The 21,239-nt window shown below is 36.3% G+C and overlaps 2 protein-coding genes across 4 annotated transcripts; both read left to right on the top strand.

The window, feature by feature from the left end:
• Nucleotides 1-6,551: 6,551 nt before the first annotated feature.
• Nucleotides 6,552-9,522, top strand: LOC137729807 (aspartic proteinase NANA, chloroplast-like). The gene is made up of 2 exons (XM_068468842.1): nucleotides 6,552-7,293; nucleotides 8,441-9,522. The coding sequence occupies exons 1-2, from the start codon at nucleotides 6,608-6,610 to the stop codon at nucleotides 9,273-9,275; spliced, it is 1,521 nt and encodes a 506-aa protein (XP_068324943.1). The 5' UTR covers nucleotides 6,552-6,607; the 3' UTR covers nucleotides 9,276-9,522.
• A 7,582-nt stretch (nucleotides 9,523-17,104) lies between these two features.
• On the top strand, nucleotides 17,105-21,049 carry LOC137728782 (YTH domain-containing protein ECT4-like). Of its 3 annotated transcripts, none has more exons than XM_068467546.1 (9): nucleotides 17,105-17,610; nucleotides 17,714-17,790; nucleotides 18,107-18,260; nucleotides 18,344-18,405; nucleotides 18,558-18,971; nucleotides 19,052-19,585; nucleotides 19,713-19,925; nucleotides 20,016-20,168; nucleotides 20,587-21,049. In XM_068467546.1, the coding sequence occupies exons 1-9, from the start codon at nucleotides 17,574-17,576 to the stop codon at nucleotides 20,617-20,619; spliced, it is 1,677 nt and encodes a 558-aa protein (XP_068323647.1). In that variant the 5' UTR covers nucleotides 17,105-17,573; the 3' UTR covers nucleotides 20,620-21,049. The 3 variants fall into 3 exon arrangements, with proteins under 3 accessions (XP_068323647.1, XP_068323646.1, XP_068323645.1); XM_068467545.1 differs by having other exon boundaries at nucleotides 20,584-21,049; XM_068467544.1 differs by having other exon boundaries at nucleotides 20,581-21,049.
• Nucleotides 21,050-21,239: the final 190 nt, after the last annotated feature.

The raw sequence follows: 21,239 nt of genomic DNA, 5'->3' as shown, positions 1-21,239 counted from the left end.
AACGGGTGGTTTGAGAACTCTTCTAAATCCATGATTTTGACTACACGCTTATGAAAAAGAAAACAAATAACACTACATAGTACCAACCACGCATATCAATTATCATCCAAAGTTACTGAAAACTGTTCTTACTCTTAAAAGTTTAACTACTGAGTGACCTGCAATTTGACATGAACCGAAAAATTATCTTAACAGATTCAATTGGATCAATCCGAACGGATCCACCCAAGCTCGAAGCCGTAATTTTTCATGTGAATTTATGTTGTGTACAATCTTGTCAAGTTTATATATATAACAATAGCTCATTCGAAACATACAATCATGTCAAACTATGATTTACAGCAATCAGTTAGCAAATGCTCCTAAAAAGTCCATAATATCCAAGTGGAGGCTTATAATAATGTTCCAAAGATAACATTTGAGGCAAGGTCAAGTAATGCGGACAGAAAGGGTCAAAATCTCCATCTAATAAGGCAGATTTGGTGGCTACTAACTCTCAAGTTCTCTCAACATCAACCATGCCAATTAGTCTAGTAGTTGTTTCCAAATCTTGCCTTTTAAATATGAACCTCTTTTGCTCCTCCTAGTTGCAAATTATTATATATCAGAACGGTGATTAGACAATTATTAACCACCATTATGCTTCCTTATTCCATTCACGAGAGATTTTTCAGTGTGCTAGAAACATGGCTTGTTACACTAAATGTCATAATATAATTAGTTAGAAACTTGAAGAAAAAAAAAACTCCAACCAATTGTATTTTATGACACTTGATGTACGAAGCCATGTTCCCTGCACACCGTAAAATTTCTTCCATTCACAACTACTCTTTTGATGTTGATTAGCCGGTACAATTTAAATAAAGGAAAACTAATGAAAAGGGTTTGAAAATTTTGAGTTTTAATGACAAAGACAAAATAAAGGGTAAAATAAATAGTAATAGGTTTGACTTTTTAGTATAAAAATGTTATTTTCGTTAAAGTGAACAGTACCGTGAGTTTTTCGTTAAAACTCCCTTTAAATAAAACGAAAAATAAACCCCAAATCTTTGATGATAAACAGCTCATTTTTCTTCATTAGTTGGATTCGCATACGTATATTTGTACTATATATACAGCCTTTGACTTCCAACGTCCATAATTTCCTCTTGCGCATTCTTGGGATTTACTTTTTGTCCTTTTATTTTTAAAATTAATATATTCAACCAAGCAGCAGAGCACCTCTATGTTCAATTGACCAACCTACATAAGAGGGAATCGTTTAGTCTATTGAAAACTAGGAAGATTGACATTTAATTGCGCACCAAGTTATATAGCTTAAATCAAAACACTAATCTTGTTGGAAACATTGGCTAGAGAGTGAAAATTAGAGTAAGCTAATTAGACGCGTGGTTCTTGACTGCAATTATGCTTTAATTCGAAAAGTTTTAAGTCAGACCATTTGATCATGTATCTTGTTCAACCCCTTAATAAGATGTTACGTAGTTATTTACTTTTGATCTAATTAATTATTAATTTATTGGTATTTATCTCGTTAGTTCAGATGGTCTGACAAGCATATCGACGCAACTATGTAATTGAAGTATATCAATAATATCAACAAGTCAGGGGAGTGGACAACTTGACCTAAAGTTCTCTCAATGGCATGTTCTTATGCTTTCGGAGTGGAAATGATACATTGCTCAATTTCACGACAATTCATCTTCTATCTTCAGCTTGGAGAAGATTTCGAGTTAACATATATTTCTTACTTTAACATACGTTAAATCTAATGAGTCATCTAATCCAATCCAATTCTAATCATCATCAAATGAGGCCTTTGTTGATACGCAATCTAATAAGTCATCCGTTCCAATTCAATTCTAAGAGTCAAAATTACCATCGCCATCAATTATATTGCTACTTCCAAAGTCCATGGCCTCAGTTGGTAACTCAGCTACATACATACTCTGAACCAGTTGGTTGCAAGCCCTTTGCTTGTAACCCGGTCGAAGAAATGCATGGATTCAATCACCTACAAACATGGACAAAGCCAATCAAAGCTCATTGGGGGCAGATGTCCGTACTCAAGTAATTCGTTTGTTAAATTACAGACTTTAGCTATATAAAATACATGCATTATCTTTGTAGTAAATATATGCATCTAATGTTCAACATACCTTCATACTACTCCACTCCATAATATGGGCAAAAGTGCTCTTGTTTTGTCATTCAAACCAAAAAACCCTCTCCCGCCTATCATGTAGGACTATTTTTCTTATCACTTTGTCACTTTCCACTACTAGACTGAAATGTTTGCACCACTGAAATTGTGATACTTCATCATTTGAAATCATCCCTATTATCATATTGGGTATTAAGTCATCCTATAATAAGGTATTCTTAGTTATTTTTCGAGATACCCCTACTAAAAGAAATTTCTAACTTCGTCCCTGCCTCCAAAGTCCATGAGTCCGTCTGAAAATGATTAGTAAAACAACTTGATACAAGTTATATGGCGAGACTGTGAATCAGTTTAGTAATGGTGAATTTCAATGAATTTTATAAAAGAGAATATTGACTTTTTCCAAACTTTCACTTTCAGCCAACTGGCCACGTTGAGCAAGTGAAAATATCACCCGTCTCGCTCCATGCAGAGGACTTGAGAGGAGCAGGCATGTTAGTAAAGGAGGCAGTTCTTACAAAACATCTTCAAACTCAAACCGTGTCCATCTTTCAATATTTCAGAGAGGCATGCATCTAAAATTATATCTTTAATCATATTTATCTTATCCTCTGCCATATTTAAATCTTATCTGAAAAGTACAAGAGTTTTATACATGCATGAGTTTGTACAGATGCCTGTCCTTCTTCCATATCAAACAAACAAATAGTTTTTAATGACTAAATTATTGCATCAAGTCTTATACAAACGGCATCATTATGCTATTAAACAAAATCTTATGAATCTCATATTTTAAAAGAATAATTGTTCATTTCAACCCCTAAAATTATTGATCACGGATGCCACACACATGATATTGTGGAAAAATGGAACAAATGGTACGTGGAGTCATTTAGTCAATTACCACCTAAGTTTAAATTTTGAATTCTAAACAATTTGGAGTTTTAGGTATCAAACCGTAAATGTATTCAGTTTAGGTGGTAATTGGACAAATATGAAAAAGTCCACGAGCCATTTGTGGAATTTTATTTCCAAGATATAGTAAGGCTAGGCATTTACATATAAGGTAGACATGACATGAATACACATCAACCATATTCCCATATCCTTCATTAGAAAATTGTGTGGTGGGAAAATGAAAATGAAAATAATATTAGAAACAAAGAGACAGATGAAATTAGAAGTTGGGGGGGGTTTTTTTTTTTTTTTTTCGTTTTTTTTTTTTAATGAACAAACGATAGTATGTACCACTAAGGGTGGAGAAGTGGACTAAACCTTACAATGGGCTTGCCATAATAATGAGGTTCAACTTCACCTTTGGCAAGAATCGAATCTAAAATCTCTCGCTTACAAAGTAAACATGAATACTAGTAGATCGTAGTACTAAATGGCAAATCATAAGTTTTTATTTGGTCAAACGATAGATTTATTAGATTAAATGTTAGATTAGGAAGTCGGTTTCGAACCTATACCGTGATGCAAGAACAATACTTCTCTCCACCAATGTGGTAGAGGGCCACTTGTAGTGGCAAATCAGAAGTTGGGTTGAAGGCAAAATACTATATATATCCCCAACTCAAAAAATAAAGGCGCCCCCCTTTATGGTTTTCCAACCTCTCACACTTTAATTGTCACGCCCCAAAAAGGGGCACATAACAGTGCCACACTCTATTAGTAATGCAATACTATAGTGTTAAAATCCAACACTATAGCACTACATTCCTAATAGAACGTAAGGCTATTTGAGGGGGAATAAAATAATTTATTTTTAAGCAGTACGGAAGCGAAAATCATTTTGGTAAAATGAAAAATAAAATGGCAACTGAATTTGGATAAAATTTTTACATAGGAAAAGAACTTCACAATCTACAACAAAACCAAAGACTTTAAGGTAATTATCATACTAAACCAACTCTTTATTACGATTTGGAAAGTACAAATGGCTGAGTTTGGCTACAAAAGATTCCTTCAAGACGGTGAGGCAATGAACAATCGAGAAGTTGACAAATAACAAACAACGCTAGTCCCAACTTTAGTCCAGATCGTCTATTTGTAGGTGCACCGGTCCTATAATAAAGTAGGGGTGAGCATCACAAACGTTCATCGCTCCCCCTCAGGGAATCCACCCCAACTAGGTTTGAAAATAGTATACGACACTATATATACTATAGGAAAATGATTGATGCACAACAAAAGCTTTGTTTATGTGACATCCCACATTGCCTAGGGGAGTGGATCATGTAAGCCTTATATGTATATTCCCATTTCTACCTAGCACAAGGCCTTTTGGGAGCTCACTGGTTTCGAGTTCCATTGGAACTTCGAAGTTAAGCGAGTTCGCACGAGAGCAATCCCAGTATGGGTGACCCACTGGGAAGTTCTCGTGTGAGTTCCCAAAAACAAAACCGTGAAGGCATGGTCCAAGCCCAAAGTGGACAATATTGTGCTACGGTGGAGTCGAGCCCGAGATGTGGTGGGCGCCCGGGCCGGGATGTGACAGTTTAGTTTCGAAAATAGATTGTATGCTCATAGAATTTCCTTTTAAAAGAAAGTAGGGATCCCAATAAATTGCTACATGCCTGATGACCGGTCCAATGACCAACTACCCCCTTAACTGGACCAACTCCGAACGAATATACTTATGGTAAGGTGTAGAGAGAATGTCCTTTAATGCTCTACCCTTAGATATCCAAGTACCTCTCCTAGAAAGGTAGCGGTACTAATCCCTTCGTAGTAGCCCCTCCGGAGGTTTAGAGGATCCAAACCCAAGGCGGTCGCTATGCTCCCTTCACTCTCAAGTCATCACTTTAATTTGTAGCATAAAACAACATGCATATCATGATATAAAATAAAACCATTTTTCCTCATGGTTTTATCACAACAAAATCTATGCAGCTTTCACAGGCATTCGTATATTTACATATAGATACATGCACAAAGTTCCATATCTAGGGTAAGTGAGGATGGCCCTACCTAGTCTCCAAGCCAAGCAAGCATTATTCCTCATCAATACCTCGATTAAACGCAAGCACCGCGAGTAATTTGGAGTCCCTAGTTCAACAATTACAATATGTCACTATATGTCCATATATAATGACTAAACTTTATTCCCATAACAACTATTTTCGTAGTTCAATCCCTGGTATGAAACCAGCGGCTTTGAGGTTTGTTTTCCTAGAAATTCAACACATCATTCAAGCCAAAACATAATCCATCAATAGTACAACTCACTTTTTCCATACAAACATCCTTTAAAGATCAAATTTGATGAATTTTGAGTCAAACATCAAATTTCTCTAAATCTCATCCATACGAAACTTGTACAAAATCCCAGAAATCTGATCATATGTAAATCTTTACCTTAATGTCTCAGAAATCGTTGTCCAGTCATCAAATAGGCTTCAAAGCCCTCAATTCCAAGGCTAAAACAAAGATCCACGTCACTACTACAATAACTAGACTCCACGTACTTGAACAAGCTCTTTAATTGCCATGTACTTCTTCCAATCTCTTTTTGATTCTCTCTCTATAGACATATATAATGTATAAGAACTAAACCTATGTATATAGCATTAGTTCAAAACATGTTTGCATGCACTTGCATGTCAAACTCTCATAATTTCTCTCGGCAATGGCTTAACATGCATGCTATCTCCATCTCTCTCTCCTACAAGAGCTCACATGCTGCATGCTTCGTCATTTCCAAAAACAATGGAGCAGGAAAGCTCCCATTTCTACTACAAATGAGGCAGCTAACGCTAGCCTCTAATTGGACTCAATGGACGGCAGAAAGTGATAAGTTTGCTCATGGATGACTTAAGCCATTAATTCGACAGCTCCTACTATATAACCATGAATCATACACACACATGTTGACTGCATGTTAACTCACGGCCACCTCCAGCTTAATGCATGCAAATAATAAGCCACCTCCTGCTTTAGTGAAGCCAGCTCATGCTTTAGTACCAGCCATTCTTTGCTGCCATGTGTCAAAGTCAGCCATTCTTTGGTTGCCACATGATGTTCTCCAATCTGTCAGATTTAAAATTTCATTGTAAATTTGTTTGAGCTCCGAAAATTAATCTAAAAGATGCAATGAGCTTATAATCTCATTCACTTTCATCTTTTTGCCTCAAAATAATCTTTGAACTCAAGTAAAATTATCACCCATTTAAAATGAACTATAAATTGTAAAATTCGTAGGTACTCCAAAGTTCCTAAAAACACTTCTAAAATTTCAGGGTCTCACATTAATCTCTCTGGTCGTCAATTAACACCCGACAAATTAGGCCTCAACTGCAAAACCAGAAACCCCAGCCTCACACTTGCTCCCTTCCCAAAAATATAAAACCTATTTTTAGCTTTCTTCCCGTTTCTCCTCTCCTGTTTATATACACTCCCATATTTACAATTTTTTCATCTGAGTTTTGTTTCATTTTCCTGATGGCGAAGGTGAAGCAAAATTCAACCCTTTTCATCATTTTCCTCCTCTCGGTAATCCAAGGCTTCGTGTTCGTTCATGCATTCAACGGCGCAAGTCAGGAAAACGCCTTGAAGCTCAAGCTAATCCACAAGTACTCTCCACATTATAATGGCCTGCATGAGGATGAGAAGCCTAAAACCCAGCAGGAGCTCTTCAGGTTGCTCCACAGCCATGACGTTGTCCGCCATCAAATGATGTCACACAGAAGGCAACAACATGAAGAAGAAGAAGAAGAAGAAGAAAGCCTTCGTGATGATCAAGGGGTAATTTTAAACAGCAGCGGGAGCACGACGAGGCGGATGGTGTCGGAAAAAAGAGTCTCCATGGCAATGCCGATAAGTTCGGGTTGGGATTACGGTTCCGGGGTATACCTGGTGAAAATTAAAATCGGAACGCCGCCACAAAGGTTCATGTTGGCCGCGGATACCGGCAGTGACTTGACGTGGGTAAACTGCCGATATCGTTGCGGAAAACGGTGCGGCACGCACAAAGGAAGGTTGCAACGCAAGACGATTTTCCATGCAGATCGTTCTTCTTCCTTTAAATCTGTACCGTGTTCTTCTAATTTGTGCAGGGATGGTCTGTCGGGTATGTTTTCTCTCAACCAATGCCCCACCCCATCGAGCCCTTGCAAATATGATTTCTCGTACGTACGCTTGCTTCTCAATTTTCCCATTTTTCTGCTTATTGCTTCTTTGTTTTTGTTTATGAAATGTCAAATTGAAGAATCCAGTTTCCAGTTTAGGATCAGTCCAAAAATTTGGTTCAAAAATGGGATAAGAGAATATCTTAATAGATGTATGATTCGACACTAACTATTGTGTGTGGTACTAGAACATGATTTAACGAATATTCTCATGCTATGCTAACGGATTAATTATACTCCGTGACTGTGTGTTAGTATCATACACTATATTTTTGTGAAGATTATTTAAAATTGAAATGGAAATGGAAGAGAAAATCCAAACCAGAAGTAGCTGGAACATGTGTCTTTTCTGAGGTATATACGTCCATTTCGTTTTTAAAGCCGACCTAAAATTGTTAGCTAGGCAACTTGTCTTTATTGAAGTTGGTTTTAGTTGTAAAACAATATACTAAATAATAAAGTCGGCATAGACAGAAATTACATGGTCCTGTGTTGTCCAGGGGTTTTATAGGGTCTTTTGTTTAGCATCATCATCTTCGTCCCCATTGTTGTTCATGGACCATTTTGCTATGGTTAAAGGATAACTAGGATTTTTCCAAAACTCAGAAATCAACACAGAATTAGTTAAAAAACTTAACAAGTCTCTATGCACAATCAGATACATTTGTGGGGTACCCCAAATTCATCAACTGCAGAAGATGTAGGCGCTGCGTTTTACCTACATCCAGCACAAGATTTAAATGGCACTTATTGTAAGTAGTTGAGAGTCACATGACGCACATTTTTGTACCGAACACATAAGTTTGTTCTCTTTTGGATGTGATTGCGGCTGTAATAGGAAGCAAATGCCAATCTTAATACGACTCACATGCGATAGCTTGATCTACATTGTTGGTATGTTTCTGGCGGTCATAATTTTTTAAAAGATGTCCGGAGATTTGGCTGTTGGATATCTTAAATCCTAAATCTTATCACCCCATTTCTTTATATACCTCTCCAGGTCAGAATGAGATTGAAAGTGCAGGAAAGTGCTAACCTAATATACATTATCAGTTCATAACCTAATAACAACTCAATCTAAACATAGTTATGAATGACCAGCAACTTAATTTGTTTTCTTTTTTTTGGCACAATGCTATTTTGTTAGGTACCTAGACGGGACACATGCATTTGGGTTGTTTGCCAACGAGACTGTATGGGTAAGCATGGCAAGTGATAGGAGAACCAAACTGGAAAATGTGATAGTTGGTTGCACAGACCGCACCAAGGGCAGTGGAGGGACTGGAAGCATTAGAGATAGAGATGGTATATTGGGGTTGGGCTTTGGCAGGAACTCATTCACTACAAAAGCTGCCCCAAACTTTGGTGGCAAGTTTTCTTATTGCCTGGTTGATCAGCAAAGCCCCAGAAACGTCTCAAGTTATCTTACATTTGGTGGCCACAAACCAGCTATATTGCATAAACAAATGAGGTACACAAAGCTGGTTGTAGGTAACTCCGATGACAAGGGGTCGTTCTATGGAGTAAATGTGAAGGGAATCTCAGTTGGGGGGAAAATGTTAGAGATACCACCTCGTGTGTGGGACGAAAATCTTAAAGGTGGAACCATAGTTGATTCAGGCACAAGCCTCACACTTCTGAGAAGGCCGGCATATAACGCTGTCATGGATGTAATGACAAGGGCTTTGTCGAAATTGAAAAAAGTGCCAGCAGATGGAGACCCTTTTGAGTTTTGCTTCAGTCCTAAGGGATTCAACGAGTCTTTAGTGCCTAAATTTGCAATTCACTTTGCAGATGGAGCTAAATTTGAGCCACCAGTGAAGGCCTATGCTCTTAATGTAGCTGTCGGGGCGATGTGTCTAGGGTTTGTGCCAATTAAAGTTGGTCCCTCAATTATTGGTAACATTATGCAGCAACACCATTTGTGGGAATTTGACTTGGGGAGGAGGACACTGGGTTTTACTCCCTCCCCCTGCACTTAGGATTTTGTTCAAATACTGGAATTAATTGGATTGACCATATTCTTGTAATAATTCTATTTCTTCCCATATACAATTGTGTATGAAACTCATTACAATTCTTCTGATGACGTCTTGTACTTGATCATAAATCATAATTGGGGTTTCATCCAATTGCTTCACATTCCATTCTTTTCTTTCTCATCGTAATCGTATATCTCTTATCAATTCTACAATATATCTTTTGTACATCCAGGCTAGTGACCAATTAACTATTGGTGTATTGCATTATCTCGCTTTGTAATACTAAAAGAAATTTTAAATTCAATTTCTTGTTTCTGTTACTAATAACAATGGGCCAAGTGAAAAATAATGTTGACACTAAGGACGTTGATAATATAATTTCTTGGACATAATCAATATATGTTGGATAATATAACTTGTAGAGTACAGCAAGTTAGAGACAAAATTTCATGATAGGACAACTGCATAGGATCAATAATGCATGCAGTTGCGCTTATCCGCATTGCACATTATTGCTATACACGAAAAGGCTGAGGTAGAGTACGAAGCCAAAGGCAACTAAGGCAAAGTAGTGCGAGCTTTAACTTGCCTTTGAGAAGAAAATTTCTTGTATTTGCTAGTGCGATCTATGTTATGGTCTCATCTAATTTTATATATTTTTCATCACGCGAAATAATCGATTAATTTAACGAACAGGTATGAATGATTGTGTACATCGGAAAGTGAACACAGAGTTACAAAGTGTGAATGATTTGCCTTGTCTACCTGAATAATTGAACAAATAATTTTCAAATATTTTGAGTCCAACAAAATATTATAATAGTAGATTCCAAATAATGGTCCACCACGGGAACAGATGCCTCATGTAAATAGCTTGCATGATTAGTTAATTAGTTGTGGAGTGAGCTTCTTCTTCTTGTTCCTACAAAACGTGTGAGATACCACTCCTGACGTGCACGCTTCCAATGTGAGGATTAATGTCATTAGTCACCAATCAAACTTTGTTGTTATAAAAGATTGATTGGTTGATTGAGATTTACTTGTCACGGTGTTCTTTGATCTATAACAGTTTAAAGACAAATCTATTGCGTTAAGCAACTAATCCATATTCCAGAAAGCATAATTGTCTAGATCATGCATGCAATTAATTCAAGTTTTGAGTTTAGATCATCTATTGCGCTAACCTCAGAAATCCTTTTGTCATTAAAATACGTGTGTTTATTTATGAATATACACTCTATGTCTTTTTTTTTTTAATAAAGTATCATATTTGCTGATGATGATTCTTATTATAAAATGTGGATAGTAATAACATGTCACATGCGATCTACCACACTTAAAATATCTAAAACAAAATGGTTGTTGAATTCTTTTACATTCTACACGTTAAAATGTAACATCTATTATCTCAAAATTTAAATTTGGACCAATAATGTGAATTGAAGTTTATAGCTGTAATGGTAAAACACTTTATTTCTTTAAATCTAATGAACACAAAATTCTTTTTGGGAAACAATACTATGCTAAACTTTAAATTGTTCTATCGTAATAATTCTTTTGTAAATTTAGTATGTTATTGTTAGACAATATATTTAGGCCAAATTACTTTTCACACACCCTTTGTTAATTTTTGTCTGTTGATCTTCTTCAATTCATTCGATCCGACGGTCGAAAATTAGAAGGGTGTGTGAAAAGTAAAATGGGATGTGTGGATATCACACCCCTATATTTATGTCGTCGGATGTGATTCAGATTAAGCACTATTCACATTTATCAGATTGTTTCACATGAAATTAACACATACGTATACTAATGTAAAGTTTAGATCGAAAAGTAGTGATCGATGAGAGGGTTTGGAAGGGCATCATGTAAATTTACATAAATGAAGGCGCATCTCCCGTTACCCTAACAACTCTCATCTCTCACTACTTTTATCATTTTGTGGATAATTTGGCCATCACTCTAATAAGAACAAGTACCAATCCATCTATCTAACTATATAAGATGTAAACGTCTATCTAACCCATGTGCATTGAGTGAGGTCAATCTCCAAATTGCTTTATATTTTTTTCAGATTAATTTATAAAATCCGCAGGAACTTTGTTGTCGTCTTCTTTATCTCATGCATAGACAACTTGGCTTTCTGAGCAGAGTCGTGAGTTGGACGTGGGAGCATGTAATTAAGATGATCATACAATTAACTTGAACTCCTCCAGAAGGATAGCGACTAGCACATTGGCATCCATACATACATACCCCGAGAAGAAGTACCAATGTGAAGAGAAACTTTGTATTGTGCTCGGAACATGGGTGATGCACTTCACACCACGTATCATTATATAAGTGGAGGAAGTTTTATTTGTCAAGTTAATTTTTTAACACAAATATCTCACAACTCTTATATAATGATAAATGATGTACCACCTTATATTTCGAAAACACTGAAAAATTTGTCCAATGAGCAAGTTTGGAATTTTATTGGATTCCTATCACATTGGTAGGAATCTTTATTTGAAGCTCCTCTATTGGAATGGGTCTTTGATAAAGGTGGGCCTCTTTATTTTGAAGATAAGTTTGGAAATGTTTAGGGTTTGGTAGCGGCTATAGGGAATGCGTTCTTTCCCGAATTTTAATCTGAAAATTTAAATTAGTTTAAAATTGAATATTGCTTATAAAAAGAATAACAGACTGAGAATGTATTATTGCAAACCGCAAATTTAGGGTTTTCCTAATACTTTCCGCAATCTCTTCTTAATTTTGACTGATGCATACAACAAGCATTTAATGAGATGAACTTATTAATCAATATAACGTGTAGACATCACTTAATCAATATAACATGTGGACATCATTTGTCATTACAGATACTACACAAATACAGTACAACAATACGATATCCGTAACATTTTATGCCTAAGAATATGAGAGAACATCAAATAAAGGGTTGGAATTGCTCTAAATGTTGTCTCCGAGTTTCATGGTTTGTGCCTGCAAATTTCAAACTTTGTTTGGTGTTGTTACACAAACAAAAGGATGATGAAAGATCAAATATGTTGTGTCACTATGAATGCATCATGTGAAGTTATAAGTCCAGGAACTAAAATTCAGCGTGAGAAAAGAGATGGGCTGAGCCGTCGAGCATTGGGCCTAAACTTAATAGTCTAAAAGTGGACTCTCTGGCTTGTAAAACTCTTGGGCTCTTAATTTCAAATTTTCAGCTTAAAATCTAAATAGAGAAAAATCTTAATATATGATAATACCTAACCATTTGATTAGGAAAATATACGTAAAATAAGAGTTCGTTTAAAAATACTTTTAAAATAACTAAAAACATTTTTGATGAAAGTGATTTTGGAACAAGGCACGTCTCCAAACGGGTTATGTCTTTATAGTTAGGAACACCGCAATATTTTGGAGGTCCACTAAACAAAACCTAGTTACAACGTCTTTGAGCTTATTGCCATAAAGTACTTACAGTTTTTCATCCATGATTGAGTCATACGACGACCTGTGAAGAAAATGTTGCATGTATCGACCAGATCAAGCAATGATACATTAACAAAGTCAACACCAAGCATATTGTGTCCTTCTTGCATCAACATGAGCATAAGAAGATTAAAGTCAAACAGATCTAGTCCCAAGACAACATTGCCGACCTCTTCGCAAAGTCGTTGGCAAAGTCAATCTTCCAGAAGCTTGTTCGATGAATTGGTATGTGCAGATCTTCTCATTTGCAACACTTGTACTTCTTAGGGGGATCTCAGGGAGAATATCTTGAAGTATAATCACTGAGGTTTTGCTAATGTGACAAGGTTTTGACAAAGCACCCACATTAGGATGGTCATACCCTTTTGTATGTTGTCTACTACTTACATCTTGAAGATGTTAAGTATCAACACGTTGCATTAACTCACATTTTTTTTCCTTAAGACTATGAATTATACCCCTTTGGGTTTTGCCATAGCCAGATTTGGTGAGACATAATCCTACACATGCAAATCCCTATGTGTGACTCACGTGCTCTCTAACAGTGCCTACGAGACAACTTTATCAACTACTTCAACTTTATGGCTAAAGATTTGATAGAACTACTACTTGAGTATTTAAGCACTCAAGGGGGAGTGTTGTAACTAATATTTAATGTAGTGTGGTTGTGAATCATTCGGAATCATTCGGAATCTATAAGATCTTTCCCATTAGATTTTGTTTTACTTAGAGGGTAAGTTATTCTCTCTCCTATTACTATAAAGAAATACACTATGCATGATGAATATCACACACAATTTCTCAAACCCTTCTCTTCTCTACGCCGTCCCTCCCTTCTTCTTTCCCTCTAAATTTTAGGCTACAACATATCTCTACTTTTCTATTATTTATAATCAAATCAAAACCACCACCATATTCAACGTATAGGAGCTCTTGCCCATTTGGGGTGCTTAATTTAATTAATATCACAATGCTTATTCATAGAATTGTCTTCTTTCTTTTTTTTTTAATGTTAAATTCATTAATTTGTTTCAACTGACATAATTGTGCATTTTTTTTCTAAACGATATCGAAGATGATAAAAGTGAAATAAAACTTGTGACGCTTAAATGAATGTTATTGGATTACAAGCTCCGGCTAGATGGATCTACTCCTTAGCCAAACAGGTTGTGTTTTCCTTGTGCCTTCATTTTTCAAAGGTCTTATCCAAATTCTGTGGAAACGATATTTTTAATGGTGTAAAATGTATGCAATCCAGATTCAATATTTCAAGTGTTGGTGAAGCAAACACGTGCAAGCCAATCGTGGCACTCCAGGCTCTCCTAAAATATTGGGTTCTTAAAATAAATTGGGGTTGGCCGATGTCAATAGTTTTAAATGGTTGGAATTGGATGGATGGATGGATGGATGGATGGATGGATGGATGGATGGATGGATGGCTGGCTGGCTGGGAAGGAACCCTTGCCCACAAAGAAAACTTTTACATGCCCTCTTCTGGTTGGTCCTTCTAGTTCTATACTCTTGCTGTTCAGAAATTTCCAACGCCTTACCCAAATTATTGATACTTCTTTTTCTATTGTTTAAACTATTTTATTTTTATGCTGACGATCAAACTAAATTATTGAACTATTCAAGGTCATTTTGATTTTAAAAAATTTCCTGCGTCCACAATTGTTGAAAAAATATAAAAGCCAAGCCAAATCATTGAGTATGGTGGCACATTTATAGGTGAATCATATCAAAAGTCCAAGTTCCACCATAGTATCTTTAAAAGTTACAAGGACTGTAAAAAAAAAAAATCCAAATCCTTGCGGTGATGCTGCACTTACACCTGCTTGATGCATTTTTTAAATCTTGATCGATCGATGACTTTATTTTTATTATATTTCTTTCTCATTTGCTATTATTGCTATTTTCTAGGTAAGATCGATCGATCTAGAGATATATACATACACACGCCCGCGCGCATATATATATTCTATCCTAAAGGAAAGAGGGTGAGTTTTGTCTCACAATGAGTTAACAATAATTAATGTGGTTCAAACTCGTTTTTTACAAGAATTGAACATAAGACCTCTCACTTACAAGTGAAGACACACGCATATTTTAAGTGTGCATATTTTAACCTAATTTGCAGTTTCCATAATGGTCATTTTTCATTTTGTCAACACAATTATCATGAACTGTATTAGATTATAATTTACATGTCCTGATAAATTTGTTTTTAGAGCAAGTAAAGTTACATTTTCACATTATGTGATGCGAAATTCTATAATGCACTGGTGTATGATGTATTAGACAACTTGATTTGCATGCTAAATTTTAACAGTTAACTTAAACAAAACATCGATGCATCTCGTATTGTAGAAAACTTTCACGTTGGTGTACAACATGATGTGAAAAATAAGCGATTAGCTTTAGCCGAAGTATCATAGATGGCATCAAATTAGTCTGGTTTAGCAGATAAAAAGGAGCATAAAGGCCAATGATAATGCGCCTGTTATAGGAAGGCATCTCAACGGGGATATGTGGATCTTTGCATTTTGTATATATTTGAATAAATAAGGAGGGTAATGCTTGATTAATGTTGGGTTTATTGATACTTTATTTGCTTAACGATGTGATTTGAGTCTAATACAGTTTAGGCACAACTCACTACTAATTAATCATGGTCCATGCAAATTCATGGTCTTTCCCCCTTTAGTCCTATCTACTAAGACCTTTTAAAAATGGTTCAAATTTTCAATGAAGAACTTTACCTCTTCAAGTGATGTAAAATTCACTTTTGGTCCAACTTAATGATCATACGTGTGTCTTCACAGTCACATATAATTAAAATCATAACATCAGGATCATCATTAACTTTAAGAAAACTAGGGTCATATCTCTTTATTCGATTAATGATCAATTATAATGTTATTTGATTAATCCTACATTTTTTTGACAAACGATAGCGTTAATGGGTTAAATTATTAAATGATAGGAAGAGAGAAATCGGTGGAGACTGAAGCTACACCAGAGTATATGAAAAATTACTTTCCGCCACTACGGTAAAGCGTCATCTTCGTGTATAAATGATTTTCAAGACGCCCTAGAACGCTCACAGTATCACCATTAATTACAATATGTTTAAGCATAAGTGATTTTTTTTTTTTTTTTGTTGAGAAGATGTACGATATTCATTGATGAAAGAGAGGGAATAAACGTACGTAAAATAGGATAGAGTGCACAACAATAGGCCTCGATAAAAACCTTGCCAGGAATTTCAACCCGGACAAAGATAAAAAGAGCGTCCCGCACTTATGCAATGTTTATTATGCTCTTTTCCTTTCTTTTTTTTTTTGTATCTTTAAACGGGAAAGACGTTGTAAATATATATCGGTATTGTTACTTAGTACTACGGTCTAGTGATATTCTTCTTCACTTGTAAGTGAGAAATCTTAGGTTCGATTCTCGTCAAAGGCGAATTTGAACTCCATCGTTGGTAGCCCATTGTGAGACTTAACTCACTTCCCCACCCTCAAGTGTAAATAATATTATTTGTTTAAAAAAAAAGTATACACCTGTATTTTGAGCATATTTCCGAAACGCTCTAAAGCGCTCTTAATTAGTATCAACGTTAATTACCAATCTATATTTGCTTAAAGGTTTTTGATGCACAATTCAGTGCATCATGTTTGTTTTATGGAGTTTATTTCCCAGGTACAATCTTAAGGAACAATTAAAAGAGAATTTGAAGATATTTAAAAACTGGATGAAATAAAAAATGGAGACTGAGGAATGTAGAGACCGTAGAGAGGTGGTGGGTGGGGGAAGAGACGTGAACTAGCATTGGTTTTATAGAGGCCATAATATGTTGAATGGTACTCATTCCACCACGAAAAGAAAACAAGAAGAAGAAGAAAAATAAATAAATGAACGGAGATTTTGAAATAATTGGAATTTTGGGTGACTGCATGGGCTGGTGATGACGCACATGAAAGCTACGTGTATGCACTGCAAGTATATTAAAATTACAAAAAATAATTAAAAAAGGCAGCAGCTTCATGCATGATGTAAAAGTTAAAAACTTTAACCCATAAAAGGATGATGGTGGTGATAAAAAATAGAAAGATTCCACAAATAGCCAAAAAAAAAAACAGTAAACAGAAGTAGAAAGTAGAACCAGAATAGTATGTCGGCATAATTGCAGAAGCAACAATATATCATAAATCTTTAATTAATTAATTTACATATTTAACAAGAATAAGGAGAGGACGTGGAGGCCTCATCACCGTCCATTTGCCATAAATTGTTGATATTGCTGTTGTTGACTTTACTCTGTCTCTGTCTGCTGTAAGCTGTTTGAAGCTCTTTCTTGTTCTTGTTGTTCTCAAGTAAAACCATTTCTCTCTCTCTCTCTCTTTTTTTCCAATTCAAAAATTTTATGTGTCTTCTGTGTTTGTGATTTGGTGATTGTTGTTGGGGTTTGATTGGAATTTGGTTTTGTTTTGGGAAAAAACAAAAAAATCCAAAAGAAAGAAAAAGTGGAAATTAAGGAGTAAAAGCAGCAGCAGAAGAGTAGGATTGTTGGAGTTTTGGGCAGCAGAGATTACAGAGCGCCAATTTTTATCCGGATTTGTTGTGTTGTTACAACGTTAGATGTTCTTGATAGATATAGATAGACAGAGAGACAGATTTTAATATTGTTTGAGGAAACATAGGATTCTCTTCCATAACAAACACACCCCAAAAATATCTTTGTTTTTTTTATTTTTAGTTTGATTTTATTTGATTGATTCAAAGGATTTTCTTTGCCTTTGGACAGAGGCCATGGCTGCTGCTGCTGCACCTCAAATTCATCACAACTGTATGTAATCTCCTCTTCTTTCTTTTTTATTTTTATTTTTCTGAATTTTTTGTTTCTGTGATTGTTTAAGCTTAACTCTTTGATCTTGATTTTGTATGATCAGCTCTTGGAAAAGAGGAGGAAGAAGAGAAAGATTCAAACCCACATGTCCAATCCACAGAATTCTTCAATTCCAATCCGGTATTGTATGCCATAATTTACTTTCACACTCCCTTTTTCTCCTCCTGTTCTTCCTGCTTGTTTCTGTCCCGTCGCTTTATTCAATCAATGTGGCTAGAAACAAGAGGGGAAGTGCAAGACCTTATTTTGTTGCAATAATTATTTGGTTTTTAGGCCTAAAGCTTAGCTTTGTACCTTATATTGAGTTACCATGTTGAATATTTAGATTTCGATGCGTGATTCGTAGATTTTATGTCTGCTTGCTTTATGATCCATGAAAACCTAATTTGTGAATTTGTTTGTTTGTGTGTGTGTGTGTGTGTGTGTGTGTCTTTAGGCTCACAGCAAGGATGGGAGCCCATCTGATACAGCATCATGTATATCGACCGTGGGAGATACAAATGCCAGTGTAAGAAAAAGTGATGCAGATGCAGATTATGAATCCCTGACTTCCTATCCGCCAACTGCATATTACGGATACACATATCCAGGTTTGCAGCAGCTTCTCATAACTACGGTCCATAATTCGTGTTCTTAGACTACTTGTAACATCTTATCATTACCACGTGCGCAGGTTATGAAATGGAAAACAATGGATACTATGTCGGTGGAACCGGGATGGAGATGCAATATCCAGTAAGTTCCATTATCTAATTCACGATTGCGCACGAAAGACATTGTCATGTATCTGGATTCATATGGCTGTTGATTTCAAATTGCCTTTAGATTACTTCTGCTGTGTGCAATTTGTAACAAACTGATCTTATAGTCACTATTGCTCCATTTAGGTCATGCAAGCAGATAATGGATCTTTTGTCTACTTGATGCCAGGATTTCAGCCTGGTTATGATCCCTACTCACCATACATGCCCATTTCTCCAATCGGTAGTGATGGGAAATATGTTGGTCAACAGATGTATCCCTCCCTGAGCCCTGTTTACCAAGCTCCTATGTCCCCCGGATATAACCCTTCTCTTCTTCCTTATGGGGAGTTCGTCCAATCACCCTACTTGTGGGATCCATCTCTTGTTGTTGGAGATGGAACAGTCGGAAGTCCCCACAATGCAGTCTTAGAAACACCGCACTATAAACCTAATTTCTCTTCCCCTAGTCACACTCGTGCTCCACTCTCTAAATCTCCCAAGCCGTTGGATGTTTCATCAGGTTATGGTGCACAAAATCAGTCAAAACCAGCAAACAAGGTAGAGTACTTTTTCTTTGTGCCGGTGGCGTTATATTCCCTTATCTTGGGAAATTTTGATGATTTTTTCAATGATCTTAGGCCTCGCTGCGTCCCCCAAGTCTTCAAACAGATGCACTAGCGAAAGGCTACTTTCCGGTATCAAAGGTTCCGGTCTATAACCAAGGGACAGGCGGACTGCTCTATCCAAACAATTCTCCGACTTTACAACCAAATGCAAGGGGCTGGGGTGGCCCTGACAAGTTGAAACCAAGAAGTAAGGCTAATGGCATTAAGGATATTAATCTATTTAATGAGAAGAACCATGGCCCCAGAACAACCAATCCTAAAGGTGCATTGGTGCCTGGAGCTGACAAGGAGAATGAAAAATCTGATGGCATAGCCTCTGTCATCAGGAAGGATCAATATAACCTCCCGGACTTTCCAACCAAATACGAGCAAGCACTTTTCTTTGTCATCAAATCTTACAGTGAAGATGATATTCATAAAAGCATCAAATACAATGTGTGGGCTAGTACTCCCAATGGAAATAAGAGGTTGGATAGTGCATATCAAGATGCACAAGAGAAGATGGCACAGAAGGGCTACAAGTGTCCCATCTTCCTCTTCTTTTCGGTATGCTCGAGACTTAGAGCTTATATTTTTGCGCAGGAGTTTCCTACTGCAGACTTTTGGACCTTTGGTCTCTAAAATGATTTACTAATACCAACTTTGCTTCCGTCTGTTTTATGATGCGTTTCAGGTTAATGCTAGTGGTCAGTTTTGTGGAGTAGCTGAGATGATTGGTCGTGTCGACTTCAATAAGAACATGGATTTCTGGCAGCAGGATAAGTGGAATGGTTATTTTCCGGTCAAGTGGCATATCATAAAAGACGTCCCAAACCCACAGTTACGACATATAATACTTGAGAACAACGAGAACAAGCCCGTGACCAATAGTAGAGACACTCAAGAGGTGTGCATAACCAACAAGAAGTTTGATTTTATTGTATTTTTCACTCAGTGTGATCAAGCATAAATCTGAGATTACATTTGTATTTTGCAGGTGAAACTTCTTCAGGGTATCGAAATGCTGAACATTTTAAAAACTCATATGTCAAAGACATCAATACTGGATGACTTTGATTTCTACGAAACCCGCCAGAAAATGATGCAGGAGAAGAGGATCACACAATCTACACCCTACTACGAACTGCAGGTATGCCGTGACTCTTCCCTTCTCTCGATTCTTTTTGATCAATGAAAATCTTTTCTAGTTTTCTAATACCATTGGCATAAAGGATCAAGAATAAAGCAAGAACAAAGCTGGTAACAAAGTGGAGAGTGTTGTGCCATTCAAGTTTTTGAAATAGGACTTTATTCTATTCTTTCAGATAGGATAATAATTACTATATTTTACGGGAATTGATTTCCGCGCTCTCTTCTTTTGTCCCCTGCATTCCTCTCGTTTCTTTAGGCATTGGATTCGATAAATCAAAGAAAAAAAATATATAGACATAAAGAGGGGAGGAGTGTAGAAGGGCAAAGCGGGAGAGTTAAATTTCTTCTTTCGGTTTGCTTGTAATTTGTTTTCGTCGTGGAATGTTAACCAGGAATTGTTATTTATGTCGCAGCAGAAAATGAGTGAGTTAAGTGTCAGTGCTGAGTAGGGGCCTCAGGTTAAAGGCAAAGGAAAGGATGCAGAGATATGGGCATATGACAGATTATAAACCAGAAACTGGAGTCAACGGTTTTCGAGCAGCAGTTGAAATATGTAAATTTGCAGATGAAATTTAATGGCATAAGAATGAAGAGGTGTCGCTGTTTCCCTTTCAAGTTTCCGTCGAAAAAAAACGAGGTACGAAATGCTGGTTTTGGAAGCACCTAACGATTCATATGCCTGTGGAATCCAAGTTCTCTCCCTCCTCTGCCTGCATACGTATAGCTTTTGTTCTTCAGCATGAAAGTGTATTTGGTTCTTTGTTTTGTGTTCCCACCTCTTACTTAGTTCTCCTGAAATTCACAATTGTAATTGTAAAAAAGAAAAAAAAGCAAGAAAAAAAATGATAGTTTATTTATGAAAATATTCATACAGCTGAGCGCAATGGCCTTAGAGAATTCATACAGACGACGCTACTTAGCAGTATAAGACATTGTTATTGTTGTAGTTTCCCTTAGCGGTATAAGACATTGTTATTGTTGTAGTTTCCCGTTTTACAGGTATATGACATTGTTATTGTTGTAGTTTCCTATTTTCTTCCTGTAAATGTAAATGTAAACGGATTAAAAA

The sequence above is a fragment of the Pyrus communis genome, chromosome 3 (assembly GCF_963583255.1).
Source record: "Pyrus communis chromosome 3, drPyrComm1.1, whole genome shotgun sequence".
Taxonomy (NCBI): domain Eukaryota; kingdom Viridiplantae; phylum Streptophyta; class Magnoliopsida; order Rosales; family Rosaceae; genus Pyrus; species Pyrus communis.
The sequence above is the reverse complement of the archived record's forward strand: the minus strand, read 5'-3'. Positions and strand labels throughout refer to the sequence as shown.

Coding starts and splice junctions, on each gene's coding strand:
- LOC137729807 (XM_068468842.1), top strand. CDS start 6,608: ATGGCGAAGGTGAAGCAAAATTCAACCCTTTTCATCATTTTCCTCCTC. Junction 7,294..8,440: donor CCTTGCAAATATGATTTCTC/GTACGTACGCTT, acceptor CTATTTTGTTAG/GTACCTAGACGGGACACATG.
- LOC137728782 (XM_068467544.1), top strand. CDS start 17,574: ATGGCTGCTGCTGCTGCACCTCAAATTCATCACAACT. Junction 18,261..18,343: donor TTACGGATACACATATCCAG/GTTTGCAGCAGC, acceptor CCACGTGCGCAG/GTTATGAAATGGAAAACAAT. Junction 20,169..20,580: donor CACCCTACTACGAACTGCAG/GTATGCCGTGAC, acceptor TTATTTATGTCG/CAGCAGAAAATGAGTGAGTT.